The 17728-nt window shown below is 44.3% G+C and overlaps 1 protein-coding gene across 2 annotated transcripts in view; it reads left to right on the top strand.

Moving 5' to 3' along the window:
* STRN (striatin) overlaps positions 1 to 17728 on the top strand; it is a 171074-nt gene that overhangs the window by 117016 nt on the left and 36330 nt on the right. For both annotated transcript variants that reach the window (XM_073557662.1, XM_073557663.1), the window contains 2 exons: positions 4700 to 4836; positions 8391 to 8566. In XM_073557662.1, coding sequence (XP_073413763.1) covers positions 4700 to 4836; positions 8391 to 8566 — 313 coding nt within the window. The remainder of the gene's footprint in view (positions 1 to 4699; positions 4837 to 8390; positions 8567 to 17728) is intronic.

Here is a 17728-nt window from a genome sequence, read left to right as displayed (position 1 = left end):
ACAGTTATGTGCCTTTACAAAGCAAGTCCTATCAGTTTATTTAAACACAGCTGGACTCAAATGAAGGAGGTTTTTTTTGCAGTCAAGATGGGGTGCAGAGTGTACATTAATGAGAAAAAAATGAACTTTTTTGAATCTACCAAATGGCTGCAATGAAACAGAGTGAAAAATTTAAAGGGGTCTGAATACTTTTCCGTACCCACTGCCAGGGCTGTAGAGTTGGTAAGCCAAACCTGCGACTCCGACTCCTCAATTTCCCTTACACCGACTCCATGACTCCGACTCCCACACATATTGCTTATATTTAAGTGAAAAATTTATTGTAGTACAATGTGAACATCAGACATTTAATCATTTTTATGATCCAATAATCAAGATATTTAGAACAGAATATATATTTATTGGAATATAACTTTAGAAAACAAAAAACTGTAATAAATTGTAAATATGTAATACACTATGTAATATCGATTACATATATACAGTACAGACCAAAAGTTTGGACACACCTTCTCATTCAAAGAGTTTTCTTTTATTTCATGACTATGAAAATTGTTGATTCATTCTGAAGGCATCAAAACTATGAATTAGCACATGTGGAATTATATAATTAACAAAAAAGTATGAAACAACTGAAAATGTCTTATATTCTAGGTTCTTCAAAGAAGCCACCTTTTGCTTTGATTACTGCTTTGCACACTCTTGGCATTCTCTTGATGAGCTTCAAGAGGTAATCACCGGAAATGGTCTTCCAACAGTCTTGAAGGAGTTCCCAGAGATGCTTAGCACTTGTTAGCCCTTTTGCTTTCATTCTGCGGTCCAGCTCACCCCAAACCATCTCGATAGGGTTCAGGTCTGGTGACTGTGGAGGCCAGGACATCTGGCGTAGCACCCCATCAATCTCCTTCTTGGTCAAATAGCCCTTACACAGCCTGGAGATGTGTTTGGGGTCATTGTCCTGTTGAAAAATAAATGATGGTCCAACTAAACGCAAACCGGATGGAATAGCATGCCGCTGCAAGATGCTGTGGTAGCCATGCTGGTTCAGTATGCTTTCAATTTTGAATAAATCCCCAACAGTGTCACCAGCAAAGCACCCCCACACCATCACACCACCTCCTCCATGCTTCTGGTGGGAACCAGGCATGTAGAGTCCATCCGTTCACCTTTTCTGCGTCGCACAAAGACACGGTGGTTGGAACCAAAGATCTCAAATTTGGACTCATCAGACCAAAGCACAGATTTCCACTGGTCTAATGTCCATTCCTTGTGTTCTTCAGCCCAAACAAGTCTGTTCTGCTTGTTGCCTGTCCTTAGTGGTTTCCTAGCAGCTACAGTATTATACCATGAAGGCCTGCTGCACAAAGTCTCCTCTTAATAGTTGTTGTAGAGATGTGTCTGCTGCTAGTACTGTGTGGCATTGACCTGGTCTCTAATCTGAGCTGCTGTTAACCTGTGATTTCTGAGGCTGGTGACTCGGATGAACTTATCCTCCGCAGCAGAGGTGACTCTTGGTCCTTTCCTGGGGCTGTCCTCATGTGAGCCAGTTTCTTTGTAGCGCTTGATGGTTTTTGCCACTGCACTTGGGGACACTTTCAAAGTTTCCCAATTTTTCGGACTCACTGACCTTCATTTCGTAAAGTAATGATGCCCACTCGTTTTTCTTTACTTTGCTGCTTTTTTCTTGCCATAATACAAATTCTAACAGTCTATTCAGTAGGACTATCCGCTGTGTATCCACCAAACTTCTGCACAACACAACTGATGATCCCAACCCCATTTATAAGGCAAGAAATCCCACTTATTAAACCTGACAGGGCACACCTGTGAAGTGAAAACCATTTCCGGTGACTACCTCTTGAAGCTCATCAAGAGAATGCCCAGAGTGTGCAAAGCAGTAATCAAGCAAAAGGTGGCTACTTTGAAGAACCTAGAATATAAGACATATTTTCAGTTGATTCACACTTTTTTAATTATATAATTCCACATGTGTTAATTCATAGTTTTGATGACTTCAGAGTGAATCTACAATTTTTATAGTAATGAAAATAAAGAAAACTCTTTGAATGAGGTGTGTCCAAACTTCTGGTCTGTGCTGTGTGTGTATGTATAAGTCAGTGATATATATATATATATATATATATATATATATATATATATATATATATTATAACATATTATAACACTGACTTATGTCAGCTAAGACAAGGCCTAGATCCACCACGGGCGCAGCCAGGATCAAACCCGAGGGGGGGGGGCGCAGAACCTCATACTGCACACCTCAGCTGCTGCAGAACCTCATAATGCACACCCTTACACTTGAAAATAAAGCCTGCACCTTAAGATGTTGGTGGTGATGAATGCAGTCTATTTATTCCAACTATCAATTGATGTTGATGTGTTACTGAAGACGAGCAATGCCTGTCCTGGGTGTCCTTTTGGGCAGCTATGAGGTGTTCCTGACTGGTGCTAAAAAAAGGAGTGTTAGTCTGTGTACTACCCGGTTTTCATTCTTTTTGGTACAGATACGATATGGATAGACAGATATGGATAAATGGATAGATGGAGCATATTTCTAATCTGCTTTTGCTATTGAAAACATTATCTATGAGCTCAAAAACCTTTCAGGTGATGCAGTTTTTTAAAAAGCTGATCGGCTTTTGCAGCTGAAAAACATATCAAACAACGCTGGAAAAACGCTGTGTGTGAATGTAGCCTTAGATCAGGAATAGAACAGCCATTTATAGGACATTTCATAACTTTCCCAAATTCCTATGAAAAAATATTCAACACATACGATCCTGCATTGAATTACTGTACCCAATTTATTATATATTTTAGTAGTCGGTCCATTTTATACCGACTCCAACTCCACCAAAATGAGCACACGACTCCGACTCCACAGCCCTGCGCCACTGCTATACAGTCATCAATCTAACGGTGTCCATGCACATTGAGGGAACCTTGTCTGAACTCGCTGTTTCATTGGAATGTTGTTCTTTCAAGGGAACCTGTCCTCACATGTTTCAGAGTGAACATGCTTGGATGTGTTGGCTGAGGTCTTTCTTGCCAGGTACCCACCGACTTCTCGCCACCCGATAGTTTTTCTTCCTGGTTTCTCCATTTACACTCAGTGAAATGGAGCGAGGCAGGGAGAAGCTGCCGGAAACATGCCCGTGTCTACTCATCTGAGACTCGGTCCCCAACCGACTTTTCCAGGCATGTTTACTGTGGAAAAACCACAGCATTTCAGAGATAGACCTACCTGGTCGCAATCACACAGCTAGGGTCTAATTCATACTGTCCATCTTTCGGGCAGCATGAATTATATGACAGGTTCCCATTTACAGTCTCAAAGGAGATGAGCTATTTCGAGAGGTCCCTGGTACTGGCTTATTTCTCTCTCCCCATTGAGTAGTGGAAACTGAAAGGAAAAGAGCGCAATAGGGTCTTATCTGAGAAAATCGAGAAGTAAAACAATTAATTATACTCACCCTATGTAGGAGAGTAGCAGGCATAAAGGAACAAGGTCAGCTTGCTGCACATCCAAATGACCACGCTGTGGCCATAAATCTTCAGATTCACTAGTAGGATTTTTTATGGATTAAACGTGCGCTGCCAGACCATCACTCCTCACAAGTTGTGTGCTTAATACATTTATTTCCCAACGCGTTTCGAAGTTAAAAACCTCTTCTTCAGGGGATGACATCCCCTGGAGAAAAGGTTTTTAACTTCGAAACGCGTTGGGAAATGTATTAAGCACACAACTTGTGAGGAGTGATGGTCTGGCAGCGCACGTTTAATCCATAAAAAATCCTACTAGTGAATCTCTCCCCATTGAGAAAATATTCAAGCTCTGCTGAGCTATAATCGTGCATGTCTACGGGGCGAGGAGTCAAAACAAATTGAGTACATGAAAGGCTTATTGGTAAGGTGAGGATAAGGAGAGTGGTAGAACAGTGTTAAAGGAAGTTTATTTTTCTGAAGCCAGCGTGTAGGGTATACAGTATCTAATATCCTTAAATGTTTAATGCTTGTATAATTTAAGTCATGCTAGCTCTTGTTCAAAGCACTAACCACTTCATTACCTTTTACACTAACATTTCACAATTTTCTATCTTTTTTAATATTGAATAAGTGAAGTTAAAGTTTTACTGTCTTATTTATCCTCTCCGGCACTAGTATTAAATAATTGTCAAGCGTTTGTCCAGTAGTTACAAATCGGTCCTTATAAACGTTAAATATACTTGCTCAAGCTGGACTTCCTGATATAGGGATCCGGGCAGTTTCATCTCAAACGTCAGGTCGTTTTGTTCTCCTGTTCTCCACAAAAAACAATCAGTTGGCCAAGGTTTATTCACACTTCAGGAGAGTTCTCTAGTCCTTTATCCTAATATATAGCTTATTAAAAGATTACCAATCATGTATTGTAAATTGGCTGCAAAACCAAGTATACAAGAAAGAAAGTTTTTGAGCCGAGTTATCAGAAAGAAAGTATCCTGCTATTTTTGTTGGAAATCGATGCATCAAGTTGCTTTGTACATCATTGCATGAAATGAAGACATGAGGTTTTTCATAAACTAATGACGTAATTTTATTATATACTAAAAGGCACTTATCTTAATCCTTTCCATGGTCAATATTGAAAAAAGTCTACATAAATATATACGAATTGTATTTTCAATGTTTTCTTTTTCAGTTGAAGCATTAACGTTTCCACCGTCATCTGGGAAATCTTTCATTATGGGAGCAGATGAAGCATTAGAAAATGAACTAGGACTAGGAGAATTGGCTGGCCTCACAGTGGCCAATGAGGCAGATTCTTTAACGTATGATGTAAGTTATAGTGATGGATTGAGGTTTTAGTGTTTAAAGGGACCATGTCATGAAAAAACACTGTTAACCTGCAGACAGGGCTGCCATCAGGACATTACTGCCATTACTAGTGTATGTGGCTCAGTGAGCAAAGGGGGATGGGGTGGTAGGAGGGGTGCCAGACTGGGTGAGACACGCTGTGGCCGGGGTAAATTACTTTAGCTTGTCCCATTCACTCACAGCCCCAGCCACTTACTGTATGGCTGAAGCAGAGGGGGCCGGTCTTGTCTGACATGTGACATCGGACACTGCCAGCGCTCCCCGGGCCCTTGTGGCACATTATATTCAGGCATTGAGGGCTCGAAAGTGATGAGGTGCATGTACCAACTCTCCTCTCCGACCTCCCCTACTATGTTTGTGCCCACCTCCCTGCTCATTCAGTGTAAAGTTGAAGGTTGTCAGTAGTTTGCAGGCAGCAGACAAACTTCAACCTTATGGACTGCTGCCAGTCTGCCTGCCTTCATGAAATAAGGTACAGTTGCCTGTCTTAAATGGGATATTCTAGTAACCTTATACTTAACCTGTATGCATAACATATGAGATAATTATTAGGGCCAGTTCACATGGCAGATCTTCAAACAGAAGACTGGCGCGGACAGCCACGCCAACATTCTGCTAAATATCCATGGCGGCTACTTCCTTCATTCCTTCAAGTCATCTCTATGGGAGATAGCGATCAGGATTGCGGAACGGCGTGGGTATTAGCAGCAGCCGTGCCGAGAAAAGACCTGCCCACACCAAAATTATGCTTGAAAATCTGCCAAGTGAGCTGACTTATACAATGGGTGTGCGTGCAACCGCTAGAATCTGGGGAAAATTTGATTTATAGAAGTCCCCATTCTTGTGATCTTTGGGGTGGGGTCACAAGTGTCCAGTGTCCATATCTACAAACAGTCGAGAGCAGCTTCCCTAAATGTAGAGAAAGCTGAATACAATAATCTGCAATCAGAAATACAGATTATAAATTATCATGATCTGGTTTCAATTACCGTATTTTTCAGATTATAACATGCATATTTTTCCCCCTCAAATTTGGCAGGGAAAATGGGGGATGTGTCTTATAATCCGAATTGTTGCTGCGTTGTAGGGGGTCACAGGGTCGCTGCCACAAAAAGTTGGCGGAGGCAGGAGTGGGGCAATGCTGCAGGCCTCAGGCTCATAGGATGGGGTGTTCGGCGGTGCGGGTGCTCTGTCGACTTTTGTTAAAGCCCGGAGCCCCACAAAAACCCATATCTCTAAAAACTGTATGGCAGATTTTTTTTTTTTTTTTAAATAAAAAGGAATACTCAGGAGAGCAGGAGTATGCCGTAAGAAAAAAAAACTTCCCCTTTTGACCTGTTATGGAGGTTTTCCTATACAGTGGTATTGATCAGTGACAAGACAGGATTAGGTCATCAGTATCATTTTAGTGAAAACTCCTTAAAATATTCGTACCTCAGGGGTTCGATCTTGTCTCTTGTTCCCTCTTTTAATCCATGTAAATAAATATTCAGTAAACAAACCCTTATAACTAAAGGTTTTTTTAAAGATGTAATTTATATCCCAATTTTCTACCACTTAAAACAAACATGACATTCTTCTTAAAACCACTGCCACCCTTGCCCATTTGCTGTGTCTGGTATTGCAGAGCCCGGGACAGGTTTAGTCAAAGAACTTATAAGCTTTCCTTAGAAACCCCTTAGACCACTGTTTCCCAAATTCTGTCCTTGCGGCCTCCAACAGATCATGTTTTCATGAGTTCCTTAGTATTGCACCGATGAGAACCTCTGTCAGTTTCTGATGTCTTGATGATAATTCCTTCACCTGTGCAATATTAAGGAAATCCTGAAACCATTATCTGTAGGGGGTCATGAGTACTATAGTTTGGGAAGAACTGCCTTAGATGAAACCTATTTTTCTACTAAATTTGCTTATAGTGGGTACGGCAAGTATTCAGACCCCTTTTAAATTTTTCACTTTGTTTCATTGCAGCCATTTGGTAAATTCAAAAAAGTTCATTTTTTTGTTATTAATGTGCACTCTGCATCCCATCTTGACTGAAAAAAAAAAACAGAAGGTGAAAATATCAGATTTTCTTTAATAAATTTGCAATCACACAGTCAGAAGTATTCAGACCCTTTGCTCAGTATTGAGTAGAAACACCCTTTTGAGCTAGTACAGCCATGAGTCGTCTTGTGACGCAACAAGTTTTTCACACCTGGATTTGGGGATCCTCTGCCATTCTTCCTTGCAGATCCTCTCCAGTTCCGTCGGGTTGGATGGTGAACGTTGGTGGGCAGCCATTTAAAGGTCTCTCTAGAGATGTCCAATTGGATTTAGGTCAGGGCTCTGGCTGGGCCAGTCAAGAATGGTCACAGAGTTGTTCTGGAGCCACTCCTTTGTTACTTTAGCTGTGTGCTTAGGGTCATTGTCTTGTTGGAAGGTGAACCTTTGGCTAAGTCTGAGGTCCAGAGCACTCTGGAAGAGGTTTTCATTCAGGAAATCTCTGTACTTGTCGCATTCATGTTTCCTTCAATTGCAACCAGTCGTCCTGTCCCTGCAGCTGAAAAACACTGCCATAGCATGATGCTGCCACCACCATGTTTCACTGTTGGGATTGTATTGGGCAGGTGATGAGCAGAGCCTGGTTTTCTCCACACTCACCCCTTAGAATTATCACCAAAAAGTTCCATCTTCATCTCATCATTGCAAACTCTATGCAGGCTTTCATATGTCTGGCACTGAGGACAGGCGTCCGTCGGCCCACCCTGCCATAAAGGCCCATCTGGTGGATGGCTGAAGTGATAGTTAACTTTGTGGAACTTTCTCCCATCTCCCTACTGCATCTGTGGAGATCAGCCACCTTGATCTTGGGGTTCTTCTTTACCTCTTTCACCAAGACTCTTCTTTTCTCTGTTCGGCTGGACGGCCAGGTCTAGGAAGACTTCTGGTGGTCCCAAACTTCTTCCATTTAATGATTATGGAGGCCACTGTGCTCTTAGGAACCTTGAGTACTGCAGAAATTCTTTTGTAACCTTGGCCAGATCTGTGTCTTGCCACAATTCTGTCTTATCTCCTTGGCCAGTTCCTTTGACCTCCTGATTCTCACTTGGTCTGACATGCACTGTGAGCTGTGAGGTCTTTTATAGACTGGTGTGTGCCTTTAGAAATAAAGTCCTATTAGTTTAGTTAAACACAGCTGGACTCCAATGAAGGAGTAGAACCATCTCAAGGAGGATCACAAGGAAATGGACAGCATGTGACTTAAATATGACTGTCTGAGCATAGTCTGAATACTTATGACCATGTAATATTTCATTTTTTGTTTTAGTAAATTTGCAAAAATTTCTACATTTTTATTTTTTTCAGTCAAAATGGGGTGCAGAGTGTAGATTAATGAGAAAAAAAATGAACTTTTGAATTTACCAAATGGCTGCAATGAAGCAAAGAATGAAAAATTTAAAGGGGTCTGAATACTTTCCATACCCACTATAGGTGCAGGTTTGTGTTTGTAAGTGTTACTGGTTCTTTCACAGATTGCAAACAACAAGGATGCACTCAGAAAAACATGGAATCCTAAGTTTACACTTAGAAGTCACTTTGACGGAATACGGGGACTTGCATTCCACCCTACAGAGCCAGTCCTGATCACTGCATCGGAAGATCATACACTAAAAATGTGGAATCTGCAGAAGACGGCTCCTGCAAAAAAGTATGGCCTTCATTGTTTTCACTAGAATTTCGAGTTAATCTTATTGAGCGCTGATGGGACATGCTGACATGTGGACATATAACCTCTCTGTAGCTGTCTGCTCATTTTTTCACTGTTTGTTTGTGTGGAGACACACTAAATGACTCCCAGCCTTACTAGAAGAGACTAATGCTGATGGCTAGTATAGGACAATATTGTAGGCACTTTCAGATTACTACATAACCCACTATATTTTTTAAATTTAGACTGCTAATGTGCGTTAAGGGTTATTGCGCTCATTGCAAGGTATCGCCTATCCACAACATAGGTCAACTTGCTGAACACTGTTATCGCAGCTCTGAAACACCCATAGAAATCAAGGAAATGCATGCCAGTTCGCTAATCATTATCTAATCATACCTTGGTAGTTTTATATCATATATTTTTTATGTTAATTAGCACGTGCAATGTGTGTATGCATATATATAATGTATATAGTGTGTATGTATACATACATATACATACACATATATATATATATATATATATTAGTGTGTGTGTGTGTGTGTGTGTGTGTATATATATATATATATATATATATTAGTGTATATGTATAAATATACATACATACACACACACGGCCAAAAGTTGGGACACATCTCATTCAAAGAGTTTTCTTTATTTTCATGACTGTGAAAATTGTAGATTCACTCTGAAGGCATCAAAACTGAAGTAACACATGTGGAATTATATAATTAACAAAGTGTGAAACAACTGAAAATACTGTGTGTCTTATATTCTAGGTTCTTCAAAGTAGCCAACTTTTGCTTTGATTACTGCTTTGCACATTCTTGGCATTCTCTTGATGAGCTTCAAGAGGTAGTCACCGGAAATGGTTTTCACTTCACAGGTGTGCCCTGTCAGGTTTAATAAGTGGGATTTCTTGCCTTATAAATGGGGTTGGGACCATCAGTTGTGTTGTGCAGAAGTCTGGTGGATACACAGCTGATAAACCTACTGAATAGACTGTTAGCTGCTCTTTTCTTGCTAGAATACAAATTCTAAGTAAAGAAAAACGAGAGGCCATCATTACTTTAAGAAATGAAGGTCAGTCAGTCCGAAAAATTGGGAAACTTTGAAAGTGTCCCCAAGTGCAGTGGCAAAAACCATCAAGCGCTACAAAGAAACTGGCTCACACGAGGACCTCCTCAGGAAAGGAAGACCAAGAGTCACCTCCGCTGCGGAGGATAAGTTCATCCGAGTCACCAGCCTCAGAAATCGCAGGTTAACAGCAGCTCAGATTAGAGACCAGGTCAATGCAACACAGAGTTCTAGCAGCAGACACATCTCTACAACAACTGTTAAGGCCTCTTTCACACATCCGTCTGTCACCATCAGTCAAAATTTGCCGTTTTGCTAAAAAAACGGATCCGCCATTTTTCTTGGCGGATCCGTTTTTTTCCCCATGGAGTTGCATTACCGGCGGATCTTGACGGATGGTCATCCGTTGGATCCATTTTTATACGGATCCGCCAAAATTTTGGCGTCCGCCGACTTGCCCGGACAGACAATGAAACGTTTTTTTTTGGCCGGCCGGATCCACATTTTACAGTGCGCATGCCCGGAGGAATTGACTCAGCCGGAAATTTAACCCTAAACTCTGTTCTGGCGGCTGAAAAAAATCTCTCTCCCTTAAATTTCTGCCTTATCTGGATCCGTCAAAATAACGGTCCGGTGACACCCGTTTGTTTCAATCCGCCAACAGATCCGTTTTCCGCCATTTTGACGGATTTCAACTGAGCTAAAATAAAAAAACGGATGCGTGAAACAGGCCTAAGAGGAGATTTTGTGCAGCAGGCCTTCATGGTAAAATAGCTGCTAGGAAACCACTGCTAAGGACAGGCAACAAGCAGAAGAGACTTGTTTGGGCTAAAGAACACAAGGAATGGACATTAGACCAGTGGAAATCTGTGCTTTGGTCTGATGAGTCTAAATTTGAGATCTTTGGTTCCAACTACCGTGTTTTTGTGCGACGCAGAAAAGGTGAACAGATGAACTCTACATGCTTGGTTCCCACCATGAATCATGGAGGAGGAGGTGTGATGGTGTGGGGGTGCTTTGCTGGTGACACTGTTGGCGATTTATTCAAAATTGAAGGCATACTGAACCAGCATGGCTACCACAGCATCTTGCAGCGGCATGCTATTCCATCCGGTTTGCGTTTAGTTGGACCATCATTTATTTTTCAACAGGACAATGACCCCAAACACACCTCCAGGCTGTGTAAGGGCTATTTGACCAAGAGGGAGAGTGATGGGGTGCTACGCCAGATGACCTGGCCTCCACAGTCACCAGACCTGAACCCAATAGAGATGGTTTGGGGTGAGCTGGACCGCAGAGTGAAGGCAAAAAGGCCAACAAGTGCTAAGCATCTCTGAGAACTCCTTCAAGACTGTTGGAAGGCTATTTCCGGTGACTACCTCTTGAAGCTCATCAAGAGAATGCCAAGAGTGTGCAAAGCAGTAATCAAAGCAAAAGGTGGCTACTTTGAAGAACCTAGAATATAAGACATATTTTCAGTTGTTTCATACTTTTTTCTCTAGTCACCTTCCACGACAGCTACCTTGGAGGTTGTCTCCCCGCCCTAATAGGCGACCGGAACACAAAGAGGTTAAATAACCCTCCCCTTCCTGCTACCTCAGTGTTTTTCCTGTCCCCTATCGGGGCATGAAGAGGTCACAAGGGGCTGCCGTGGCCAGCGAGCGGAGCCCCTATGTACTCACGAAGCTGGGCAGCCGAGGTCGGGGGATTCGCCTCTCCTCCATGTGCTGCTCTCGTATCCACAGTCGGTGTGACTCGGGACGTTGACCGCCCCTCCCACGCCCTCCGGGGTAAAGCGGGGCGGTATGGTGCCTGCCGGGGTCCTGCACAGCTCCCCGGCTTCCTCCTTCCTCCCAGCGCTGCATTGGAGCCGCGCACGTTAGAGGGGGTGGGAAATCGACCGGAAGTAGCGGTGACGCGCACTTCCGGTTTGTGGCCCCGGCGTCCTGTGTGAGGGGAAACGCGCACCGGCACCTGGGGGACCCGGGAAATGAGTCCAATGGCAGCGGGGGCGAGCGATGTTCCTCCCCAGGGACTGGGGGAAGGAGGAGCACCCAGCAAATGAACGCAGCAACACCCACAAAAGTGTGCCACAGCTCCAGGTAAGCGCAGTGTGTCTGTGGTGTGTGTAGACAAGGATGGTGAGAAGCCCTTGACTGCAGCATCCGCGGAGCCCAGCGTTCCCCTTCCTACAGTGAGTAGCAGGGCCGGTCCCTTGCCTGTCAAAAAGTTGGTGGCACAGGTCTGAGTAAGCCTTCTCTTCTTCTTGCAGGAAGACAAGGCCTCTGCCCCTAGAAACCCCCGCAAGTGTGGTATATGTGGTGCCAGGTTTCCTTCTGACTACAAAAAGAGTTATGCAAACTTGTGCGCAAAATATCCTGCGTACCGAGCAACCCTCCCTGTTTGACAGCATAAAAACTCATTAGGCAGGAGGTTCAGACCTCCATGGCAGCCCAGACCCCGGTGGCCCAGGACCCTACCCAATAAAAGAGGAAAAGGGCACCTATGGAAGCCGACTCAGACTCGGGAGAAGTCTGTTCCTCAGGTTTGGAGGATATTTGGGAAAATGAGGGCTCCACGTCCACCTCCAGTCATGATGCAAAAAAATACTATTTCTCCTCTGAGGATATGGAGGAGTTAGTCTCCATGGTAAGAAATACCATGGGAGAGGAGGAGGAGGAGGTCAAGCTCTCAGTCCAGGATGAGATATTTGGAGGGTTGAAACCCAGTGGTAGAAAGGGTTTCCCGGTTCATGAGGTGATACAGGATCTAATAGCTCAGGAGTGGTCCTCCCTCGAGAAGGCACTCACTGTGCCCTCTGAGCTAAAAAAAAAAAAAAAAAATTGGTTTCCCCTAGAGGGTGATAGTTCTATTTGGAAGATCCCTAAGATAGATGTCTAAGTGTCTAAAGTCACTAAGAAGACGTCCTTGCACTTTGAGGATGCTTCCTAATTGAAGGATCCGATGGATCGCCAAATAGAAAGCCCCCTTTAAAAGTCCTGGGAAGCTTCTACGAACCTGCTCAAAGCAAATATTGCATCCACCTGCGTAGACAGATCTTTGGTTTTCTGGCTACGTACGTTGGAAGACCATCTATAGGGGGTACCCCAAGAGAGGAAATCTTAGACTCCCTGTCAATCCTCCAAAAGGCAACAGGTTATTTAGCTGATGCTTCTGGAGAAACGGTACAGGTGGCAACAAGGTCCCTAGTCCTTTCAAACTCGGCCAGGAGAGCCTTGTGGCTGAAGTCTTGGGGTGGCGACATCACCTCCAAGACGAAACTCTGTGCCATCCCCTTCCAGGGGCGCCACGTATTCGGGCCTGTCCTGGATGATATCCTTGAGAAGGCTTCCGACAAGAATAAGTCACTGCCGGAACAGAAATCCACCAAAAGGCGGTTTTTTCGTCACTCAAGAGAACAGACCCCTCAGAAGGCATTTAGAGGGAAGGGCTAGACTGGTTTATGGAGCTACCCGAAAGGGGGTAAAGGAAGAAACATCCTTGTGCCCCAACAGCAGCAGCCCCCGGAGAAGCAGTGACTCCCGGGTCGGGGGTCGACTCACACAGTTTCTTGCCCAATGGCAGGCCACGACCTCGAACCGGTGGGTCCTGCACACTATACAATTTGGGCTGAAACTGGAGTTTGAGCACCCCCCCCCCCCACATGCCCTGAGAATTACCCCGGCACAGTCCCCAAGTCTGCAAAAAGTCCTGCTGCTTCAAATAGGAGAGCTGCTATGGGAAGGAGTGGTCTCGTATGTACCTCCACAAGAGGTGGGCAGAGGACATTACTCTCGCCTGTTCCTGATAAAGAAACCCTCAGGAAAGCACAGGCTCATCATAAACCTGAAGCCCCTGAACCACAAGTACCAAAGGTTCAAGATGGAGTCAGTGAAATCAGCAATCCCTCTTATTGGACGAGGCTGGCAGATGGCTACAATAGATCTAAGGGACGCGTATTACCACGTTCCCATTCATCCAGATCACCGGAAGTTCCTGAGGTTCGCGGTCTCCCACGACCAAGGAATCGGCCACCTCCAGTTCAATGCCCTGCCGTTTGGGTTATCTCCGGCACCAAGGGTGTTCACGAAGATCATGAAAGAAGCAATCCTTTCCATTCGACTTCAGGGGATATGCATTGTGCCATATCTAGACGATCTGCTGATCATCGCTCCATCGGTAACCCGGCTGAAGCGCACGTATCAAGAACCCTACAGATACTCGAAACCCTAGGGTGGATACTGAATCTCCAGAAGTCGGCACTCTATCCTTCCCCGAGGAAAAAATTCCTGGGGATCCTGTTGGATTCAGAGAAGAGGACGTCATTTCTCCCCGAAGATCGTCAAGCAGACCTTCGGCAGAGAATAATCCAGTTCAGAGACCAAAGGGCACCGACGCTGAGGGACGCCATGTCTATCCTGGGTTCCCTGACAGCGTGCATTCACGCGGTATCCTGGGCACAATCTCACACGCGAGTCCTCCAGTCATACGTCCTGATAAACACGAGGAAGTACCCAAACAACCTATCATAAAGGGTTCCACTTCCAGGACTTGTAAAATCGGCCCTCTGGTGGTGGCTGAGTTACCGAAACCTGAGGCGTGGAGTAAGCTGGGATCAGCTTCCTCTAAAAATTTTATGTACCGATGCCAGTCTGAGAGGCTGGGGAGCCGTGGTCGAGGATTCATACTTCCAGGGACAGTGGCCCCAGAACATAAGATCCGGATCTTCGAACCTAAGGGAGTTGACGGCAGTGGAAGAGTCACTGAAGGCGCATCAGCCCTTGTCAAGAACCATCATGTTCGGATATACTCCGACAACGTGATCACGGTGGCATATCTCAGACACCAGGGGGGCCCGAGGTACGCCAGTCTAAAGAAGGTAGCAACAAGGATCTTCCTCTGGGCAGAGAAGCACCTGGTATCCATTTCCGCGGTACACCTGAAAGGGTCGGAAAACATCCAGGCAGACTTCCTGAGCAGGAAGGACGTCCATCCAGGAGAATGGTTTCTGAACCAAGAGGTCTTCCAGGCTCTAGCTTCGAGATGGGGAGACCCAGAAGTCGACCTATTCGCGAGTGCGCAAAATACAAAAGCGGCGACCTATTTCTGCCTCAGTCCCACGTACGGAGCCCGGGGGGACGGATGCTTTTGCCCATCCATGGGTCTTCAGACGGGCCTACGCCTTTCCCCCAATCCCGATGCTGGCTAGAACGTTACAAAAGATCAGAGCAGACGGAGTCACGACAATCCTTGTGGCTCCTATGTGGCCAGGACGAAGCTGGTACAGCGCTCTGTTGGACATGGCCCAGGAAGGTCCCTTGCTTCTACCCCAAAAGACCGACCTCCTTTTTCAGGGTCCATTACTACACCCGAACCCAACCAAGTTATGTCTAGCAGCTTGGTTATTGAGGCCAACATTCTGAAGGCCAAAGGGTTGTCGGATGAGGTAATCCGAACCCTTCAAAAAAGTAGAAAGCCGGTAACCAATGCAATTTACGGCAAAATATGGAAAAAATTTTCCTTCTGGTGGCCCCTGACCCCGCTCCTCAAAATATTGCCCAGGTACTAGATTTCCTGCTGAAAGGGTTAGATCTAGGGCTCACTCCTAGTACGTTAAAAGTACAGGGATCTGCCCTTAGTTCTTTTTTTTTGACCAAGACCTAGCCAAACACCGCTGGGTCAAGCGGTTCATGACCGCGGCAGGCAGGATTCGCCCTTCGCTCCCTAGTCGGGTTCCCCCCTGGGATCTGAATTTGGTACTCAATAGCCTGACGCAGGCCCCGTTTGAGCCCCTGTCAGAAATTCCATTAAAAATTCTCACACTCTAAACAGTGTTTCTTGTGGCAATCACATCGGCTAGATGGGTGGGGAAGCTAAGCTACAGGCCCTATCAGTACAGGAACCTTACCTCTTACTCAACTCGGACAGTATAGTATTGCGTCTAGACCCCTCCTTTATGCCTAAAGTGGTGTCAGACTTTCATAGAAGTCAGGAGATCGTGTTGCCCTCATTTTGCCCAAATCCTTCTAATACGAAGGAAGAAAAATTTCATACCTTGGATGTCCGCAGAGTGGTTCGCCACTACCTCGGAGTAACCAAGGATTGGAGAATCGATCAGAACCTGTTCCTTCAGTATTCAGGAAGAAATAAGGGGAAGAAAGTGGCAAAGAACACGATAGTGGGTTGGATCAAGCAGTCCATCTCCCTGGCATATTCTTCAAGACATCTCTCTCCTCCCGAGTCGTTGAAAGCCCACTCCACTCAATCAATCGCTACATCCTGGGCAGCAAGAGGAAGCACGTCTTCTGAGCAGATATGCAGAGCTGCCACTTGGTCCTTTGTGCACACCTTTACCAGACACTATAGACTGGATTTCAATAGGGATCTGACGTTCGGCAGACGCGTCCTGCAAGCCGTAGTCCCTCCCTAAAAAATTAACGTTGGCATAACTCCAAGGTGGCTGTCGTGGAAGGTGACTAGAGAAAATAGAATTAGACTTACCGGTAATTCGGCTTCTAGGAACTTTCCACGACAGCACTAATTTCCATCCCTATATAATATGTTTACCTGATGATTCCTGCTCTGCTGGCGGTAACTATTCATGCTAGTACATGCAGAAAAAACACTGAGGTTGCAGGAAGGGGAGGGTTATTTAACCTCTTTGTGTTCCTGTCCCCTATTAGGGCGCGGAGACAACCTCCAAGGTGGCTGTCGTGGAAGGTTCCTAGAAACCGAATTACCGGTAAGTCTAACTCTATTTTGTTAATTATATAATTCCACAAGTGTTAATTCCTAGTTCTGATGCCTTCAGAGTGAATCTACAATTTTCATGGTTATGAAAATAAAGAAAACTCTTTGAATGAGGTGTGTCCAAACTTTTGGTCTGTACTGTATATATACACACAAATATATTGTATCATATTTCTTTTTGCACTTTTTTTCTTTGAGACAAATTCTTTAAAAGGGCTACTTTGTTTTTACAAAAGTGCTGTTTTATTTGATAAAGTTCTGTATAATATGTTGACTATAGGATCTGGCACATAGCTGGTATTGTATATGTATTATGTTATTTTAAGATTGGTGTGACCCGTCTGTAATATTGCATCCTCTCTATGGGGCTGCTGGCACAGACTGGCATTGAGCAGACTATGCTCCCTACTGATGGTGACTTAGATAAGGGAGTTCTCTGTTTTTCTGTTCTGTCATTTAATATAAATGGACAGTACCCCTTCATTATACACAGTCTAGAACTTGCGTTCAGCTCGTTATACACAGTCTAGATATTGGTCCAGTGTATTTTTATAGTATTGGCATCATTTACTGGTGATTACTTTCAGCAGCTCAGGATTTCTGGGAGCCCTCCGTTTATAGCAGCGTTAAAGGCCTTGCCTCTCCTTTGCAGGCTAATCTGACAGCATGCTGTATATTGTCACCGAGGCTTGATTAGAAAGTCAATATAATTGACTAAAACAGTCTTAATGGATGTTAATGGATATTACGACCAGCAAGTCATGTAAATTGCTTCCAGGCATTGATTATGCTGATCTTAAGCAAAAGCCGCAGTTAATTCTGTCTACTATTGTAAACCAATGGTAGCCTCCGCTTAGTAGCTGTTCAGATCTGGTTAAATTTGTAACAATCAATAAGTTGCAGCTATTGATGGCACAGTGTATAAAGTATGCTTAGGACTTCTAAATCCTAACTGCTTAAATAATGCAACTTTCAGTAAATGCCGGTAAAGGACAAATTGTCACAATGTTAAAGATCGTTGTGTGTGATACTGCATCACATCATTATTAGTCCTGTATGGTGGCATTATATTCTCATTTATGACTAGATAAAGTGATCCGGTCCTTTCAGTGTACCACTGCCCCTTGCAATCTTATCAACCTGACCCCACAAGTGGACATTGGGGATATATTGTAGGGATATGTTACTAACTTCTTTGTGTTGAGATCTTGTGAGTTGTTTTTAGAAATATGAGTTCACAGTAAAGGCCCTTTTTACATTTAGCGATGCACCAGCGATCCGACCAGCGATCCGACCCGGTCAGGATCGCTGGTGCATCGCTAAATGATCGCT

The sequence above is a fragment of the Dendrobates tinctorius genome, unplaced genomic scaffold (genome assembly GCF_039654945.1).
Source record: "Dendrobates tinctorius isolate UK_male_01 unplaced genomic scaffold, ASM3965494v1 ptg000250l, whole genome shotgun sequence".
Lineage (NCBI taxonomy): Eukaryota > Metazoa > Chordata > Amphibia > Anura > Dendrobatidae > Dendrobates > Dendrobates tinctorius.
Note: the sequence above shows the minus strand (reverse complement) of the source record. Positions and strands in the feature narration are given on the sequence as shown.